General features: G+C 35.0%; 1 protein-coding gene across 1 annotated transcript in view; it reads left to right on the top strand.

The window, feature by feature from the left end:
* Positions 1–447: 447 nt before the first annotated feature.
* LOC143237869 (uncharacterized) overlaps positions 448–22,245 on the top strand; it is a 34,441-nt gene continuing 12,643 nt past the window's right edge. Inside the window, exons 1-3 of the mRNA XM_076477556.1 lie at positions 448–526; positions 9,459–9,664; positions 13,149–13,284. Coding sequence (XP_076333671.1) covers positions 481–526; positions 9,459–9,664; positions 13,149–13,284 — 388 coding nt within the window. The 5' untranslated portion in view covers positions 448–480. The remainder of the gene's footprint in view (positions 527–9,458; positions 9,665–13,148; positions 13,285–22,245) is intronic.

Raw genomic sequence — 22,245 nt, 5'->3', positions numbered from 1 at the left:
AAAATCACAGATAGGTAGGAAGGTGTTTTGTGTTTGTGAATATTTCTTATAGCAAAGCCACATCGGGCCATCTGCTGAGCCCACCAAGAGGAACCGAACCCCTGATTTTAGCGTTGTAAATCCGGAGGCTTACCGCTGTACTAGCGGGGACGGATAGGGAGGCAGATAAGAATGTATTTCTAGATGAACGAATAGCCATAGTATTATATCCTGTTTTAGCTTCCATTATAAAAATCACACCGGCTTCACTTAGCTAAAATTGCTTGTTTATCTTAAACGATATATTCCGTATCATTAACATATTTTTTTTTTCTATTTCAAAAATACATTGTTTATTTAAACACACCACTCTTTGCACAAAATTGGATTTAACAGAAGAGGGCAGCGGTGTTGTCTTACCCAGTAAGTTACCAAGGAAACGGTTTTCATTTCCAAGTGAATCAGTACACGAGACGAGAGGATTTCCATCGCTGCTATAATATGAGGTCTCTATTGGAAGCTGTTATATTGATCTTATTAGGTTCTGGTAAGTTTCATATTCTAAGTTAATAAAAACTTATTAGTCCTACGTGTTCGTTTTATACGCAAGTTTTAATACAAATCACAAAACTTAATAAATTCGCATTTTCTGTTGATACTTTCTCGATTGAAATGCATCATTTGATTTCTGGGAATAACGTTATATTATTATATTATATGTTTTTACACTATTTTAACTAAACAAATAATTATAAATATGCCTGCATAGTTCTTATCTATAACCCACGAAGGTTTTGTTTTCCGCTTACTTCTAAGAATACGTTTGTTTACAAGCGTTTCATTCTCCAAATTTGTCAGTGTATAAATGTTGTGCACCTACAACGAGCTTTTAAAAACTAGAAGTTTAAAATTATTGTAACGATCTTTTAGTTTCATAGCTCGAACTTTAAGGATTTTTTTATTATATTTGGTTTGGTTTGTTTTGTTTTGAATTTAGCGCAAAGTTACACAAGGGCTATCTGCGCTAGCTGTCCCTAATTTACCAGTGTAAGACTAGAGGGAAAGCAGATAGTCATCACCACCCACCGCCAACTCTTTGGCTACTCTTTTACCAACGAATAGTGGGATTGACCGATACATTATAACGTCCCCACGGCTGAAAGGGCGAGCATGTTTTGGTATGACTGGTATTATCTTTGGAAACTTAAATTTAAAACACTGCTTAGTCGATCTCTTTTTCTTATTTCCTATGATTAAATTTGACAGAATAAAAAACTATAAATATCACTTAGATTATAGTGGAATAGGACATTTCAACCTGAACTGTACTTAATGCTCATGTGAATTGAGCCTAGAAACAGTGGGTCCAGGGACTAATAAAATAATTTTTGTGGGTTCTACATCCCGTGTAATTTTATATAGAATAAAATTATCAATGTGCCCCCATTAAGACCATGGCACCTGGGGATTTGCCCCATCTAGCTCCAAGCTAAATACGCCACTTCCTCGTAAAGAGAACCTTTGAGGCTCTATTGTGGATATCAGATCAATGTATATAAATGTCTTTAATTTAGAGGAAACTTCGAAAACGTCAATAAAACTCTCTTTGGTTACTTATTTAACATTCTAGTTTGTGTAACTTACTTTATATTTTTTGATATTCACATTCGAAACTTTCATATGTTCTCTCCATTTCAGTCCACTTTTTTCTCATGTTTCGTGCGGACCAGTTTGAGAGAATACAGAGTATGAAGTGTTTAAACTGTGGTGTCTTCGATAAAGAATCTGCCATTTTCTGTTTAATTCATAAAAAAACGATGGTATTAAAAATGATGATAAGAATTCATTAGAAAACTATTTCAAAAAAGTTCCTTCCAAACGTAATTTAATTTCTAAAAAAAATCTCCGAAAAACCTTGATAAAATATTGCACTAACGTGAATAGTTTTGGACTTTAAAAAAATGTTTGAGTAAGGATACAACCTTTTAAATTTTATAATTATAAACATAGTTTAAAGTACAAAAAAACTTATATGAATGAACTTATGTTCCTCTCAAGTCAGTCCTATTGGAATTTACCTCAGAAGAAAAAGGAATTTGAAAATATATTTTTACAATCTATTCATTAATTTACGGACTCAGCATGGCCCAGTGGTAGTGTTAATAAGTTAATATCCTATTGCTTTCTGTGTCTTCTGAATTGACTTCACATAATATTATAATGATAATATGAAATACATGTATCCTATTGCTTTCTGTGTCTTATGAATTGACTTCACATAATATTATAATGATAATATGAATTACATGTATCCTATTGCTTTCTGTGTCTTCTGAATTGACTTCACATAATATTATAATGATAATATGAATTACATGTATCCTATTGCTTTCTGTGTCTTCTGAATTGACTTCACATAATATTATAACGATAATATGAATTACATGTATCATATTGCTTTCTGTGTCTTCTGAATTGACTTCACATAATATTATAATGATAATATGAATTACATGTATCCTATTGCTTTCTGTGTCTTCTGAATTGACTTCACATAATATTATAATGATAATATGAATTACATGTATCCTATTGCTTTCTTCTTCATTAAAACTCACTTTTCATTCCAACTATTGTGCTTCTTTGTTTAAAAATTTTGATTTTTAAGCAACAGCAATAGAGACTTGATTAACTGATATGAAAGATAAACCATTAGTTATATCTATCCGCTTTCTTCTGACATCCTTATTAGGCGTATAACTAATTAAGTTATCAATCAATAACTGCGTTAAGTTTTATTTTAATTGATACTAGGTTTGTCTATCATTAAATATGTTTAATGTAAGCAGTAAGTCTGAGAGCTTATGATGCTGAAAATTGGGTTTCGATTTCATAAATAGACTATTGCGTCGCTTTGTTCTTAACAACAAACCTTAACTGAAACGAAGTTTATTTCAATTGATACTACGTTTATCAACCATTAGCTAGGTTAAATTGTGCTATTAACTGACATCGTGTTTATTGTTAACGGTATTAATTTATCTTGTTAATATGTGGGTTGTGTTTCTTAATTGTTAGAACATTAATCAATCATTAACTGAGTTACATTCTATTTAACTTCCTGTTACGTTTATCGACCACTAACCAGGTTAAATTGTGTTATTACTACAGTTATCGATAGCCAATTTGATCAATTTAACATCGTATTATTTTAATCAAGCTGTTTCAGTATTATGTAAACTGAACCGCTTGAACTTTCTTTTATTATTATTCTGCCTTAAGGCACTCTTTTAGCGCTTACTGAGAAATTACTGATTTAAGTGCGCAGATAAGCATATTCAATTTCTTACTGAGATTCGTCACTTAACCAGATCAGGTGTTGTTACTCCACTAAATGGTCTTTTTCTCTATACAATTGCCAAATAACAGCTTTATTTGTTTTTGTTTTTTTGAATTTCGCGCAAAGTTACTCGAGGGCTATCTGCGCTGCCGTCCCTAATTTAGGAGTGTAAGATTAGAGGGAAGACATCTAGTCATCACCACCAACCACCAACTCTTGGGCTACTCTTTTCCCAACGAATACTGGGATTGACCGTCACATTATAACGCCCCCACGGCTGAAATGGCGAGCATGTTGGGTGTGACGGGGATTCAAACCCGCGACCCTCAGATTACGAGTCGAACGCCTTAACCCACCTTGCCATGCCGGTCCGTATAACAGCTTTAAAAATGAAGGTATTAGAAAAGTTAACCTTACATTAAATCAATCAAGTAGGCCTATGCTTTTTCTCTAACAAACCTGAACTATAAACAAAAGAAATGATTATTACTCAGAATATTCCTTTTATCTTGAAGTAATAAATCAAATTCAAAGAAGCTACTTTAAACCCTGTTACATATGTGATAAAACTTCTCCTGTAAGTACAATATGATTGTTTTGGATTTCGCGATAGCTAGCTACCCGAGAGTCGTTACAATATGATTGTTTTGGATTTCGCGCATAGCTAGCTACCCGAGGGCCGTTACAATATGATTGTTTTGGATTTCGCGCATAGCTAGCTACCCGAGGGTCGTTACAATATGATTGTTTTGGATTTCGCGCATAGCTAGCTACCCGAGGGACGTTACAATATGATTGTTTTGGATTTCGCGCATAGCTAGCTACCCGAGGGACGTTACAATATGATTGTTTTGGATTTCGCGCATAGCTAGCTACCCGAGGGACGTTACAATATGATTGTTTTGGATTTCGCGCATAGCTAGCTACCCGAGGGACGTCTGCGCTGACCGTCCTTAATTTAGTAGAGATAAAGGTAAAACACCTGTGTCAGTATCGCCCACCACCAACTTTCGGCCTACTCTTTTACCTATAAAAAGTAGAATATTTCGTAACATTATAAAGTCCCCATGGCTGAAAGGACAAGCACGTTTATTGTTGGGGATTCGTATTCTTGTACCGCAGATTGTGAGACGGGCACTCTAACCTCAGGGCTCAGTCTGTGAGGAAACTTATTAATATTTGTCAAGCATCTATATTAATGTGCTGCTTTTTGTTCTTGTTTCAAGTCAGTTTATTTTTTTTCTTTATAAAAACTCGTTCACTTTCCTGATCGAAAATTTTTGAATAATTTAAATATTATACTACATATTAACATACTGCTACTTTAAATATACACAACTGTCTCATTAAAATTTAATACAAGGGTTATGATTTAGATAGTTATAAAGCACGAGTGTTAAATTTGGTATTTTAAGAAGCGATAATTTAACACAGCTTTGCCTACGTAACTGTTTACGAGTTATGTGTTGTGTAGTTCAGTTACTGTGACTCGAACTTTTTAATGTTTTTCTCTTGTTGCTTTAAGTGAATATTGTTAGCTGTGGGTGGTGATGACTAGCTGCCTTCCCTCTGGTGTCAAACTGTTCAATTACCGACAAATTTCTTTCTCGAATAAGAATAAAAAGTTACAAGTTATCCTTCCAGAACCTTGGCACTGATAAACGCCAGAAGAGAACGTTAACCTTACTATAAGTTATCTTTCACTTGTTTCTCAGCACGCTACTTGGAGTGTAAGAAAATGTAGTCATTAGAAAACGTAATTCATTACGATAAGATCCTATCTTAGAAACCCGTTTCTCCCACTTCAACATAAAATTGTAGAAAGTTAATCATTGTAATGCCTTCAAAAGTTAATCATTGTAATGCCTTAAAAAGTTAATCATTGTAATGCCTTCATTTATTAAACATTAAACGTTTTGCTTTCTTCACCGTTCTGTTGGTATCAATTTCATACAATAGTGACTTAAAATTATTTACATGTGACCTTTCGGTAAAAACTAAAGAAAGTATTCTCACCATAACGTTTATTACTTTTAATATTAAGATACGAGTTTACAGTTGAAATGTAAGACATACAGAATATAGCCAAATATGTAATTGTGTTTTCTATGATGATTCAATATTCAGCATACAGGTTTCATGAGTAATCTTTACGAATTGTGCTGTTTACAACCTAAGGTTAACCCAGCAACAGTATCAACTATATCAGTTCGTAGACCACAAGATGGACAACGTGTTTTATCCATAACCTACTAGGTGACCAAAAGAGATCAGAATATTACTTATCACCAAAGTCAGACGGTCCCAGTAATTCATTGTTCTTAGCGCTTTTCAGGTTGTCTGGAAATAAACTTTTTAAACTGTGAATAGCCCTAAATCAAATGTTAAGATATATTTCGATGTTATTTGATGTCACATGTTCACTAAATAGAGTGGAAGCTTTAAGAAACACCTCTGAACAAAAACAAACAACAAGTAAATCTTACTGCTTCCGTCCTTCCAAACATATTTATTCTCTGTCATTAATTTGAAGCACATTTAATGAACAATAAACTTCCAATCCGTAATTATAAATTTATTAGGGTGAACACTTTACCAAACATTGGGCATAAAACGTACCCATCTCTTAAAACATAAACAGTTTAACTTCACATAATATTCTTACTAAAATAATATTAGCATACCTTTATCATCCGTATTTTAAAGCAGTTCACATTCTGATTGGTTTACTTTTGTAAGCATTTTAAATTTAAAATATTTTTATCAGAATTTTCTTTTCCACAGTTTAATATATTAAATCTGTGTCCTGTAAAGAAAGTTATTCCTTTTATATATTTTATACAAATAAAAGGGTTTTAGCATCCATAAAACTAGAAATATAATTTGACTACACACTGTATTCACTAGCAATAGAATAAGTCAATGAATGACATTTAATATTTAATGTGTCGCCCCGCCAGTACAGCGATAAGTCTACGGACTTACAACGTTAAAATCAAGGGTTCTATTCCCCTCGATGGACTCATCAGATAGTCCAATGTGACTTTGCTATAAGAAAGCATACAAACATGCATAGTATTTAATGTAATACCTACAGAGGGCGCGAGTTGCCCAATATCGTAGAGTTCTGGTTTTGTAACTCGTAAGTTAATTTTAAATCTGTGCGTTACCACTAAATATTCCCCCTGTTAAAGCTATTGGTGCGTTATAAGAGTTACAATCAACCCCTTAACGGACAGTGGGTAGTATGGTGCCGCTGATAAGCTGGTTTTCATCTGGCTTGTAGCTCAAAATAAGGGACAACGACCTATAACATTAGTAGCTTTACCATAAATACAAAGAAATAAATACTGCACACGAAACATATTAAACGTGTATATTGTAGTAGGTGTTAATAGAAATAAAAAAAATATATTGATATTATTTTGGTACATGAAAAAAACAATCTCACGTGAGAAAATACAATCAACATCCACGAAATAAACTTTATTTTTACTTCAAAGATTGTCCAATAAGAGAGAAAGTATCCATATAAATGTTATTCACTGTTTGTTTGTTTGTTTTGAATTTCGCACAAAGCTACTCGAGGGTTATCTGTGCTAGCCGTCCCTAATTTAGCAGTGTAAGACTAGAGGGAAGGCAGCTAGTCATCACCATCCACCGCCAACTCTTGGACTACTCTTTTACCAACGAATAGTGAGATTGACTGTAACATTTTAACGCCCCTACGGCTAAAAGGGCAAGCATGTTTGACGCGACGGGGATGCGAACCCGCGACCCTCAGATTACGAGTCGCACGCCTTAACACGCTTGGCCATGCTGGGCCCACTGAAAGAGAAAGTAATAGTTACAAATCAAAGTATCCATATAAATATTGTTTAATAAAAAAATACAATTTTTATGAAAATAAAGCATTCATATAAAAATGATTCAATAAGAGAAAGAAGTGCTTCTTATGAACGCAAAGCGCCCCACAGTGCCATGTCTGCAAACTCACACCGCTAAAATTCAGGTTTCGATACCTGTAGTGGGCAGAGCACAGATAACCCATTGTGTAGCTTTGTACTTAATTATAGAACGTCAATAAGAAGATAAAAGTATCCGTATAAAAATTATTTGATAAAAGGAAACAGTATTTCCAAAATATGTGTTTTGTGTTTTTCTTATAGCAAACCCTCAAAGGGCTATCTGCTCAGCCCACCGAGGGGAATCGAACCCTGATTTTAGCGTTGTAAATCCGTAGGCATATCGCTGTACTAGCAGGGGACATTTCCAAAACAAAGTATCCGTCTACAGATTATTCAATAAGAGACAAAATAGTACATTCAAAATCAAAGTATTCATATAAATATTATTACATAAAAAGAAAATATTACTTACAAAATCAGTATCTATACATATATTATTCAATTGGAGATAAATTGTACAAAATCAAAGTATCCGTATAAAACGATTTCAACGTAATATGAAAAAGTTACATGAGAAACTCTTATTAATAATGAATGAACGCCATATTTTAAGCTGGCAAAATGTAATTGTAATAATTTTAAGTGTCATAAGGCAGTAACATTAGTTTTATTAAATCTATTAATACTGGATTCTCTATTACACTCTTAGAGTTATTTTGTAAGAAGAGCACATAATAAGAACTCAACCAACAGGATTTATAATATAGTGTTAGAAAATATATCTTATCTTATAGTTACATGTTAAGACGTGCTGAATACAATATGTCAAATACCGCTTACTTTATAGTCTCCGGTTCATGTGGATTTGAGCCAACACATCAAAACAATATATCTCCACATACCCCACCAGGTGGCTCAGTAGTAAGATGAAGACTTATATTACGATAATTTGGCATTGATCCAAGAATCGAAGGTGATACAGCACAAATAGCTCATTGCGCAGCTTTGTTATTAACAGTAAACATGAATACTCACAAGAAAATATCTGAAAAAAAAATGATTAAGTTACAACAAACAACTATGTTACTGAGAGGACGCTCTTCCGGCTGATGTAGCAAACACGCTCGTCGATGACGGATTAGGCATAGCCAGGTGGATAAGACACTCGTCTCATAATCTGAGGGCCGCGGGTTCCAATCCCTGTTACAGGAAAAATGCTCGTTCTTTCAGTCATGGAGGCGTTATAATGTGATGGTCAATCCCACTATTCGTTGGTAAAAGAGTAGCCCAAGAGTTGGCGGTGGGTGGTGATGACTAGCTGCCTTCCCTCTAGTCTTACACTGCTACATTAGGGACGGCTAGCGCAGATAGCTCTCTTGTAGCTTTGCACGAAATTAAAAATAAACAAACAAATATATACAACAATTAACCATAAGGACGCTGTACGAGTGCATTTCTTTAAATACAGCGCTACAGGTTGTGTGCAGTTTCAATCCTACCACTATACAAGCGTATTTCCTCTAACACAACAGTGCACGCTTAAATCACAAAGCAGCAACTTCATTGTTATAAAGTTGTTGTAGTTAATAAAAAGAAATAAAAATAGGTATTTCAATTTAATTTAATATAAACATATTAGTTTTGTTAACTTGTTGTGTAATCTTCTCTTGTTCTTAGGTTGGGTGTGTTTTAGAGGTTAACGTGTCGGGTTGCGTACCGAAGGGTGCAGGGTTCGAGACTTGATAATGCTGAATAAGCACTTTCAGCTGTCCGCGTTTTAAACAGTGACACAGCGGTATTTCTCCGGACTTATAACGCAATAAACTGGGTTTCGATACCCGTGGTAGACAAAGCACAGATAGTCCATAGTGTAGCATTGTGCTAAATTGTGAACAAACAACAAACCAGACAGCGGATTCTCTAATGTGGCTCAGAAAAGCAGACAAAACTGTAGTAACAACAAATGATATATAATCACTAACCACTCTCCTCCAGTCAGTGGCTCAAAACTAAAGGCGGCTATACCTGAATCAGTAGTAAAGGATTTTTAATCTGATTTAGTTCAAGTGCGAATAAGATGCCCCTCGGGTTATTATTTCTTTTAACCCTAAAATAAATTTGAATAACCTTAATTCAATTCATTAAACCACTGAAGTTGCTTCAAACCATCGTTCCAAATATGGTTATGTGAACTTTAATCGTGCATCTTTAATATTTTTGGTGTCTTTTAGAAATCAAATGTCTTCGGCTAGTCAGTCTTCATATTCCAAATATAGTGATAGCCGGCAGTTCAGCTTGGCTTAACTGCACGTACGACTTGGAAACAGATGTTCTGTATGCAGTGAAATGGTATAAGAAAGACATCGAGTTCTACCGCTATGTACCACGTGACATCCCTCCAGCACAGAGTTACAGTTTACCGGGAATATTCATAGATGTAGGTATTTCGCAAAAATTTCAAGATGTTGTTTCTAACTTAAAACTGTTTATTTTATACAGTTTAACGTGTCAACCTTATTAAACAAAACTTATGAGTGTCAAAAACAGTGACTTGCTTATTTTTTCGCATAAAAATAACAAGACAGTAAACAAAAAATTCAAGTAATATTTTCACGTAGGACAAAATATTAGAGACTTGTGTCTAAAGCAATTGCGGTTTTTTTACACCAAATATCCCTTTATTTATGGCTACCACCCCTGCATCATTTATATTATTTCTAAAACATATTGAATTGTTTTCAGTATAATGCTTCTGCTCTCTGTCTGTTTGCAGGGGGCGCAGCCGCAGCATGGCTAGGTGGTTAGGGCGCTTGGCTCGTAACTTGAGGGCTGCGATTTCGAATCCCCTTCACACCAAAGATGATCGCCCTTTCATCTGTGGGTACGTTATAATGTAACGGTCAATCCTACTAGTCGTTGGTAAAAGGATAGCCCAAGGGTTGGCGATGGGTGGTGATGACTATCTACCTTCTCTTTAGTTTTTCGCTACTAAATTAAGGTCGGATAGCGCAGATAGCCCTCGTGTAGCTTTGCGAGAAATCCATAAACAAACAAACTGGCTTTAGAGATGATGCTTCTGTCTGAGACGTTATTTTCAAAGTCTGGCAGGAGTTACAAGGAAATAATTTAGCATGTCAACTTATAACTTGAAATATTTCTAAAACATTCTCAACTAGAAATTATCATTATAAACAACAATAAAACTGATACTTTGTTCATTTTAAATCTCCGGATAATTCTGATACGTATTATTTCATGGTAAATAATAATTATGATATATTTTAAGTGTCATGTAATTGTCTATCTTGTCGTTACGAGGAAATGAAACTTACATACACATCATTAATGCTGTCAGGATCATTAATGTTGTCAGGATCATTACTGGAGTAAGGATCATTAATGTTGTCAGGATAATAACTGGAGTCAGTATCATTAATGTTGTCAGGATCATTACTGGAGTTAGGATCATTAATGTTGTCAGGATAATAACTGGAGTCAGTATCATTAATGTTGTCAGGATCATTACTGGAGTCAGGATTAGACATTGATTATTAGCCTACCCAATTCAGTTGCGCAAATGTGATCATTACTACAATGAAATACTTACAGTTACGACAGAAAGTGTTCGCACCCCTACGTCGTGAGTAGTTTTTTCCTCATAACTTAAAATGTATCACGATTAGGATAATGAAAATAAAGTACTTTATAAATATTATACTAACACACATCTACATAAATTTTTATGTAAATTAAACGACACATAAACTGTTTATAAACAGATAACCAAACACAGGAGGGGCAGAAAATATTCGTGCGTCTACTTTAATGGTCAGTTGTGTAGTCTTTCACGTGAATAACTTGGCGCAATCTCTACTCATAGTCCTCCATGATCGTTTGACAATACTCGATTGGTATTTTCTTCCATTCTCCTTTACAGAAGGTCTTCAACTCTTGCAAGTTTTTCGGATGACGCTGATGAACCCTGGTCTTCAACTAATGCCAAACGTTTTCAATTGGGTTGAGATCGGGTGATTGCAATGGCCACTCCAGAACGCTTATATGGTCCCTCTGCAACCAGGATTGCACATATTTTGATGTGTGCTTAGGGTCATTGTCGTTCTGGAAGATCCAACGACGCCCAAGCCGCAAGTTCCGAGCATCATTCTTGATATAACTGCCTAATATATCAACGTACTCTTCTTTTTTCATGATTCCGTTGACGCGGTGAAGGCTGCCTATACCAGAAGAGCTGAAGGAACCCCATAGCGTGATTGAGTCACCTCCGTGTTTAACTGCAGGGACGGTGTTCTTTGGAAGATTTCGTTCCCTCTTCTTACGGAAAATATAACGAACATCATTGTGGCTGAAAAGCTCGATTTTAGTCTCGTCTTGCCAAAGAATACTCTTCCAATAGGTAAAAGATTTATCTACACGCATGCTGTCTTGCATACCTCAATCGTGCTTCTAAATGAACAGGCTTTAAATATGGAGTTCTACAAGAATGGCATGCTTTGAACCCAAAAGAGCGTAACATGTTCGTAACTGTAGGAGTGCTTACTTCAACCCCAGTTTCCCTTACCAGTTTCTGTATGTCATTACGTGTTAAACGAAGGTTCCTACTAACTTCTCTGAGAACCTTTCTTTTGGTTCTCTCTGGAATTTTAGTGGGGCGTCCGGAACGAGGGAGGTTAGCAGTTGATCCTGTAAGCTTAAACTTGGCAATTGTGCTTTGAACAGTAGATTTTGGCACATTAAGTTGTGTAGCAATACCGGAAAGAGACACACGAGACTTGTATTTTACAATAATTCGGTTTTTTAAATCACTGTACAGTTGTTTCCTGTTCGCCATGATGACCAAGCAGATAATGATAGAGACGGCGCTAAATTGCTGGAAGTGCATTTTTTCTGGCTAAATTCCAATAATTATGAACCCAGTGTCTAGTTCTGGAATGGTACAATGTAGTTTATTCTTCTAACTAAACAAAATTGTTACGGGAATATCAGTTTTTTTACACGTTCTGAACTGTACGAACACTTTCTGCTCCTCCTATTTTTGGTTATTTGTTTATGAACAGTTTATTTGTCGTTTAATGTACATAAAAAGATTATGTAGGTGTGTGTTGATATAATATTCATGATATATTATACTTTTATTAGACTACTCGTGATACTTTTTTACGTTATGAGCAAAAAACCACTCGGGACGCAGGGGTACGAACCCTTTCTGTCGTAACTGTAAGTCTAACACTTTAAAACACTCAACTCGTTATCCGAGGGTTATAATCCCCCTCATACCAAACATGCTCTTCCCTTCAGCCGTGGGGGAGTTATAATGCAACGCTCAATCCCACTATTTGTTGGTAAAAGAGTAGCCCAAGGGTGGGCAGTGAGTGGTGGTCTTACACTGCTAAATTAGGGAAGGCTAGCGCAGATAGCTCTCGAGTAGCTATCTGCTACTCGTCTTTTCCCGCTGATTTCTCCAAGCCCGTTCCCTTGGCTGTGGTGTCGCTAGATAGTAGATAGGGACAGTGGGAATCTCGTTAATCCATTCATCCATTCATGTATGTTTAAAAATCATACATTTTTAAACACTTTAAAAATATAATCCGTTTCATCAGAAGTTTCAAAGTCTTATTAATTCTGTAAGACTTTGTTTCGAAACACAAACGTTGTAAAATATCTGCAGAATAAAAAAAAAAACATGAAAACAAATAATTCAGTTTTCAAATTACTTTGACGAAATAACGTAAAAGAAGGAATATCGAGTTCAAGGAAAATGGAAACATGTAAATTCATGTTTAGGAAGATCACTCTTAGTTCCAGTTTCAAAAGGTATTGATTTCTCATAACATAACATTTCACAAATATTTCTCACAATCTGCTATTAAATTATGCTTTTTTTTTAACCTTTATATCCATAGCTGACAAAGTCTTATGAAGGGCACGTGTTTCTTAACAAAACAGACATGAATTCTGAGGGTAATTACAGATGTGAAGTATCGGCTGAGGCACCTTCCTTTGAAACTATAATGGATGAAAAAAAAATGCAGGTTCATGGTGAGTGAATAATCAGTAATGTTTGCTTAAAACAAAATTTTCTTAATGTTTTTTAACTTTACACTGAATGTGCGTGTTTGTGTGTTTTTCTTATAGCAAAGCCACAAAGGGCTATCTGCTCAGCCCATGGAGGGGAATCGACCCCCTGATTTTAGCGTTGTAAATCCGGAAACATACCGCTGTACTAGCGTGGGACCTTTACACTGAAATCTAAATGTATTAAATATTTCTAGAATAAAGTACTTGAGCTCAACAGTGTGGTTCAAAGACACCCCCATGATTCACAAAGACCCAAATATACCAGTCAAGCTCCTCTATTGTCCTCAGTCATTTCTAAAACTACTCTAAGAAGGTCAACAGCTGAAAAAAACCATATTCTGACAATTTTGGTCCTGTTAATTTGTGAGTGAAAATACGAAAACACTTCAAACATGGCACTAGAGGATCCCGAAAGAGACTATAAAAACAAAAATCGGTGCCTTATTCTGGCTTAGCAATCTAAAAACCTAAATCTAGACCGAAATCATACTTAAGATAACTTTAGGGTGTGTTTAGCCATCCTTAGTAAGAAGCTAGGCCACATAGATAACGACTTTCCATCCTGAATCCATCTGCTAACTGCAGTGTTACAAGTTTAATTAATATAAGCTGAAGATAATTAACATAGTAACTTACATTAAATCCCCACCTCACCACAGTGGCTCAGTGTGGTGGATACATAGTGCAGATAACCCATTGTGTGTCTTTGTGCCCAATTCCTAACAAACAAAAACAAAAAAGCTATTAAACCTAAAGGCAAAATCGTATATAAATGACCTGAATAACTTAACTCAGCGTTAAGCACCCTTATAAAACACAGTGTTAAGAAAACGTACGTAGAATATAATTTTCTCTGTTTCTCTTCCTCAAAAAGTTTGTAAAATTGACGAATATAAACACTATTTACAATACGTATTTTAAATACTTTTAGTACGTTTATTTAGTATGAAGCTACGCAGTAACTTGGAATATTTACCTTCAAGCAGAACAGCTTCAAAATTTCACTACAGGCTTCAACCTTCGATTAACACGAACAGAACAACTTGAGGTATCTACCATATATTTTAACAGTAAATCAGCCAGGCAGAACATGTGAAAGTATTAGCCGTAAACTTTAACCTTCAATCAACACAGACAGAACAACTTGTGGTATCTACTAGAGACTTTAACCATTTACTAACCGAGAGGAAAACGTGAATCAGTGACTACAGACTTTAACTAATTACTAACCGTGAGGGAAACGTGAATCAGTGACTACAGACTTTAACTAATTACTAACCGAGAGGGAAACGTGAATCACTGACTACAAACTTTAAATATTTATTAACCAAGAGAGCAACATGAATCACTGACGACAGACTTTAACTATTTACTAACCGAGAGAGCAACGTGAATCACGACTACAGACTTTAACTATTCACTAACCGAGAGAACAACGTGAATCACTGACTACAGACTTTAACTATTTACTAACCGAGAGATAACGTGAATCATTAACTACAGACTTTAACTATTTACTAACCGAGAGGGAAACGTGAATCAGTGACTACAGACTTTAACTATTTACTAACCGAGAGACAACGTGAATCATTAACTACAGACTTTAACTATTTACTAACCGAGAGGGAAACGTGAACCACTGACTACAGACTTTAACTATTTACTAACCGAGAGAGCAACGTGAATCATTTACTACAGACTTTAACTATTTATTAACCGAGAGGGAAACGTGAATCACTGACTACAGACTTTGAATATTTACTAACCAAGAGAAGAACGTGAATCACTGAAAACAGACTATAACTATTTACCAACCGAGAGACAACGTGAATCATTAACTACAGACTTTAACTATTTACTAACCGAGAGAACAACGTGAATCACTGACTACAGACTTTAACTATTTACTAACAGAGAGAGCAACGTGAATCATTAACTACAGACTTTAACTATTTACTGACCGAGAGAGCAACGTGAATCACTGACTACAGACTTTAACTATTTACTAACCGAGAGAGCAACGTGAATCACTGACTACAGACTATAATTATTTACTAACCGAGAGAGCAACGTTAATCACTGACTACAGACTCTAACTATTTACCAACCGAGAAAACAACGTGAATCACTGACTACAGACTTTAACTATTTACTAACCGAGAGAGAAACGTGAATCACTGACTACAGACTTTAACTATTTACTAACCGAGAGAGCAACGTGAATAACTGACTACAGACTTTAACTATTTACTAACCGAGAGAACAACGTGAATCACTGACTACAGACTATAACTATATACTAACCAAGAGAACAACGTGAATCACTGACTACAGACTACAATTATTTACTAACCGAGAGAACAACGTGAATCACTGACTACAGACTACAATTATTTACTAACCGAGAGAACAACGTGAATCACTGACTAAAGACTTTAACTATTTACTAACCGAGAGAGCAACGTGAATCACTGACTACAGACTATAACTATTTACCAACCGAGAGAGCAACGTAAATCACTGACTACAGACTTTAACTATTTACTAACCGAGAGAGCAACGTGAATCACTGACTACAGACTTTAACTATTTACTGACCGAGAGAGCAACGTGAATCACTGACTACAGACTATAACTATTTACTAACCGAGAGAGCAACGCGAATCACTGACTACAGACTATAACTATTTATTAACCGAGAGAGCAACGTTAATCACTGACCACAGACTCTAACTATTTACCAACCGAGAGAACAACGTGAATCACTGACTACAGACTTTAACTATTTACTAACCGAGAGAGAAACGTGAATCACTGACTACAGACTTTAACTATTTACTAACCGAGAGAACAACGTGAATCACTGACTACAGACTATAACTATTTACTAACCGAGAGAGAAACGTGAATCACTGACTACAGACTTTAACTATTTACTAACCGAGAGAGCAACGTGAATCACTGACTACAGACTTTAACTATTTACTAACCGAGAGAACAACGTGAATCACTGACTACAGACTATAACTATTTACTAACCAAGAGAACAACGTGAATCACTAACTACAGACTATAACTATTTACTAACCGAGAGAGCAACGTGAATCACTGACTACAGACTACAACTATTTACTAACCGAGAGAACAAAGTGAATCACTGACTAGAGACTTTAACTATTTACTAACCGAGAGAGCAACGTGAATCACTGACTACAGACTATAACTATTTACCAACCGAGAGAGCAACGTGAATCACTGACTACAGACTATAACTATTTACCAACCGAGAGAGCAACGTGAATCACTGACTACAGACTTTAACTATTTACTGACCGAGAGAACAACGTGAATCACTGACTACAGACTATAACTATTTACTAACCGAGAGAGCAACGTGAATCACTGACTACAGACTTTAATTATTTATTAACCGAGAGAACAACGTGAATCATTGACTACAGACTTTAACCATTTGCTACATTATTCTCTAAAAAATGTGTAAGTATTGTACTTACGACAATCTGTTGTTTGATTTTATCTTTACCTATTTAGAATACAAAAGGAGCTCAGACTTTGTTACTCTAACCGGTTGAATAAACAGTGACAAGTTTATTCCTTGTCCATTTCTTATGTTTCATAACCTTATTTCTTGTATATCAGGTGTGTTTTGATAAGTTTATTTCTTGTCTATCAGGTATGTTTTGATAAGTTTATTTCTTGTCTATCAGGTATGTTTTGATAAGTTTATTCCTTGTCCATTTCTTATGTTTCATAACCTTATTTCTAGGCTATTAAATGTATTTTGATAAGCTTATTTCTTGTATATCAGGTGTGTTTTGATAAGTTTATTTCTTGTCTATCAGGTGTGTTTTGATAAGTTTATTTCTTGTCTATCAGGTGTGTTTTGATAAGTTTATTTCTTGTCTATCAGGTGTGTTTTGATAAGTTTATTTCTTGTCTATCAGGTGTGTTTTGATAAGTTTATTTCTTGTCTATCAGGTGTGTTTTGATAAGCTTATTTCTTGTGTATCAGGTGTGTTTTGATAAGTTTATTTCTTGTCTATCAGGTATGTTTTGATAAGTTTATTTCTTGTCTATCAGGTGTGTTTTGATAAGTTTATTTCTTGTGTATCAGGTGTGTTTTGATAAGTTTATTTCTTGTCTATCAGGTGTGTTTTGATAAGTTTATTTCTTGTCTATCAGGTGTGTTTTGATAAGTTTATTTCTTGTCTATCAGGTGTGTTTTGATAAGTTTATTTCTTGTCTATCAGGTGTGTTTTGATAAGTTTATTTCTTGTCTATCAGGTGTGTTTTGATAAGTTTATTTCTTGTCTATCAGGTATGTTTTGATAAGTTTATTTCTTGTCTATCAGGTGTGTTTTGATAAGTTTATTTCTTGTCTATCAGGTGTGTTTTGATAAGTTTATTTCTTGTCTATCAGGTGTGTTTTGATAAGTTTATTTTTTGTCTATCAGGTGTGTTTTGATAAGTTTATTTCTTTTCCTTTAGCTGTGTTGTGATAAGTTAATTTACAGCTCATTTGATGTACTTATTAAACAGATTTTTCACTGTTTCCATCTGACTTGGTAAGTTCATTTCGAGTTGTTTTAATAGAAGTCGGTAATGGGTTTATATGGGTATCAGACAACTTCACTTACTCAGACACAGGAAATCATCCACTTTATATTAAAGCAGTTAACACACCTCTAACTCTCATTTGCAGCGACTTACTAAACTTATTTGTAGTTGATTTGACCCGATTTGTTAAGTACATTTATAAATGGTTTTATTTGTCTTGATATGTATAGGTCCAACTAATTTGATCAGACTTGGTTCGTATGTACATCTCTAGCTAATTTGGTGTAACTTGGTAAGCGTATGTTCAACTAATTTACTAAGACTAGGTTCGTATGTACATCTCTAGCTAGTTTGGTGTAACTTGGTAAGCGTATGTCCAACTAATTTGATCAGAATTGGTTCGTATGTACATCTCTAGCTGGTTTGGTGTAACTTGGTAAGCGTATGTTCAACTAATTTACTCAGACTTGGTTCGTATGTACATCTCTAGCTAGTTTGGTGTAACTTGGTAAACGTATGTCCAACTAATTTGATCAGACTTGGTTCGTATGTACATCTCTAGCTAGTTTGGTGTAACTAGGTTAGCGTATGTCCAACTAATTTGATCAGACTTGGTTCGTATGTACATCTCTAGCTAGTTTGGTGTAACTTGGTAAGCGTATGTTCAACTAATTTGATCAGACTTGGTTCGTATGTACATCTCTAGCCAGTTTGGTGTAACTAGGTTAGCGTATGTCCAACTAATTTGATCAGACTTGGTTCGTATGTACATCTCTAGCTAGTTTGGTGTGACTTGGTAAGCGTATGTTCAACTAATTTGATCAGACTTGGTTCGTATGTACATCTCTAGCTAGTTTGGTGTAACTTGGTAAGCGTATGTCCAATTAATTTGATCAGACTTAATCAGTACATTTCTAATTTTGTTTTAACCGGTTTAATGTTATTTATAATGAATATTTTAAACTTATTTCATGTAATGTAATAAGTGAGTTTCTGACTATTTTGATGTGATTTGTTAAGCCCATTTCTAAATTATTAGGTATGTCTTATTAAATTTACTTTTAACTGATTAATAAATATATAAATACATGCATTTCTAGTTGATGTCACTTGATAAGCGCATTTTTGATTTGAGTCACTTGAATTTCTAGCTAGTTCCATATTTATTTGGGAATGAAAACACATTATTCTGATATAAAAGTAAATTAACCAACAACTATTTATAAACATTATGAGGTGGTTTTGTTTTGGGAAACATATTGTATGTTTCGACAAACTAACCGATACACCCATTATTATATTTATTTTTCCCAGTGTAGTGTTCGCTTTGTAAAATTACTGAGTTATTCAAACCTCTTAACGTGAAGAAATGTACGAGTATCCTCACGTCTGATAAAGCACTGTAGTGCGAAAATATAGCTTGATATCCAAATTCACAGACACTTATCTACGTTATGTCTCCATAGCGACAAAAATATCTTGGAGAGTTTAGTGAGGTTAACAACCTTTAAAGAAAATAATAGTTCCAACTCTACTGCCCTGGACTAGCGGTTAGTGTTTTTTATTTATGAATGGTTTATAAAGACTTCGAAAACCCTGGCACTTCCATATTAATGGTGTTGAAAAGCGAGCAGCGCCCTCCCACTGCTGCCTTTTCTGAAAACCTGCCTGTATATAAAAAGAGAAGTAAGGAAAAAGGGAGGAAACTGCTGTTTCTAAAAATTCATGTAGTTTGTAAAGTGTGGTTAAACCATTTACGGATTTTATTTATTATTTACTGGCTTACTTTGATAGACTAGCATAAAATATCGTGTTCCTCTAAGGAGTTCAAAGGCCCCCTGATGATTCATATAGTCCCAATGTACCTATAAAACTCCTCCATTATCCCTAATTATTTCCATAGCTGCACAAGGATAGCTTTGCTTAATAATTGCAAACGAAACGGCAAATTTATATCATGAAGAAAATACGTTATATAAACACCTAGCATATAGTTCTTTAAAATATGTATATATTTGGGGACATACGCCTAGTTATGTATGCCCCGTATATTTGGGTATATACTTCTATCCCTTTATCCAATACGTTTAAGTTAAACTTTTAACTCCTTATGTCAAATGTTTAGAGGTTTGTTTGTTTTGCATTTTGCGCAAAGCTACACAAGGGCTATCTGCGCTAGCCGTCCGTACTTTTGCAGTGTAAGACTAGAGGGAAGGCAGCTAGTCATCACCACCTACCGCCAGTTCTTGGGCTACTCTTTTAACAACGAATAATGGGATTGACTGTCACATTATAACGCCCCCACGACTGAAAGTGACGAGCATGATTGGTGTGACGGGGATTCAAACCCGCGACCCTCAAATTACGTGTCGAGTGCCTTAACCACCTAGCCATGCCGGGCCCTACATTTAGAGATAAACTTCTGTCTCTTTTTGTCCAATACGTTTAGTGATACACTAAATAAAGTTATTGCCCTGTATATCAAATAAGCTTAAACATAAAATCGTTGAGTTTCATAAATAATGCATTTTATGGTTAAATTTCATCTCTTTAAAACATTGAGTTAGAAACCAGAGAAATTTCTTAGATACCGTGTTATTGTTTTTTTGAGTTATAGGGATGTTAGTCACGTGTTAATAATATTTCTGATTGGATTGTTTGTTTAACATTTAACAATTTTAAAATATTTTGTTAAGCAACGAACTTTATAACAAGAACAATTAACACAACTTTTTGTTTTCAAAATAAAAGACCCCACACACATACGTGATGTTGACCTTTGTACCCAGAAGACACCTAACATTCATTATAACATCAAACATCTCTCACTCTGGCACATCATTACAATCCTAGAACATTCCTAACATCCAACATGACAATACACATGTCTAACGATGGTCCTTCAGTATAATCCCAGGACATTCCCAACATTCAATTTGACAATACACATGTCCAACGATGGTCCTTCAGTATAATCCCAGGACATTCCCAACATTCAATTTGACAATACACATGTCCAACGATGGTCCTTCAGTATAATCCTAGGACATTCCCAACATTCAGCATGACAGTACACATGCCCAACGATGGTCCTTCAGTATAATTCCAGGACATTCCCAACATTCAGCATGACATTACACATGCCCAACGATGGTCCTTCAGTGTAATCCCAAGACATTCCCAACATTCAAAATGACAATACACATGTCCAACGATGGTCCTTCAGTATAATTCCAGGCATTCCCAACATTCAGCATGACATTACACATGCCCAACGATGGTCCTTCAGTGTAATCCCAAGACATTCCCAACATTCAGGAAAACGCCATACATATCATATATTAAATCTTCAACACAAGGATACTTCTAAACTTCAACATGAAAGTAAAAACTAAAATGCTTTTGGCTTATGACGACTAAAATTGGTCCGTTAATAGATTATACACATGCTAAAAACAAAACGAACCACTTTTGTATAAAACGCAGGACAATTTTCTTTGGCGAAACCATGAAATAATTTATGATGAAACCTATCGTTTTGTTATAACCAAACTTAATGAAAGCTGTAGCCTATATGTGAACAAGTTTAGTGAAACCTGTCGTCTTCCTACGATCAAATTTAATTACATATATCGTCTTTCTGTTATCAAATAGTAACATCTATCGTCTTTCTTTAATAGATTGTTTAGGCAGAATGTTCATGATGTAACTTTGTAGAATGGACAGTAACTTCCTGTTGTGGAGACACAAGTGTAGAGGACGACGTTTTGAAAAGTCTTTCTATCGTCTTCCTACGAACAAACAGTAACATCTATCGTCTTCCTATGTCCAAACAGTAACATCTATCGTCTTCCTATGAACAAACAGTAACATCTATCGTCTTCCTATGTCCAAACAGTAACATCTATCGTCTTCCTATGTCCAAACAGTAACATCTATCGTCTTCCTATGAACAAACAGTAACATCTATCGTCTTCCTATGAACAAACAGTAACATCTATCGTCTTCCTATGAACAAACAGTAACATCTATCGTCTTCCTATGTCCAAAGCAAGTGACTTTTGTCGTATCTCTCTGACAAAGCGTTACATTTTACACACAGAAATATGTCACAAGCAGATGTGTTCTGTTTGATGTAATAATTATAACCAGGTAGAAAATTAAAGGTATACTCTATCATAGGACTTTAAGTTGTACTGCCTAAAACGAAATTTGTTGTGTCAAATCGCTTTCTGTAACACAGAGTTTGACAATACAGTACCAAAAATTATTGTTCATGTTAGCTACAAACAAATTATACAAAAATTCTTGAACTAACCTTAATCTGTGTATAATACATTATGG

Source organism: Tachypleus tridentatus, chromosome 13 (genome assembly GCF_004210375.1).
Source record: "Tachypleus tridentatus isolate NWPU-2018 chromosome 13, ASM421037v1, whole genome shotgun sequence".
NCBI classification, from domain to species: Eukaryota; Metazoa; Arthropoda; class Merostomata; order Xiphosura; family Limulidae; genus Tachypleus; species Tachypleus tridentatus.
The sequence above is the reverse complement of the archived record's forward strand: the minus strand, read 5'-3'. Positions and strand labels throughout refer to the sequence as shown.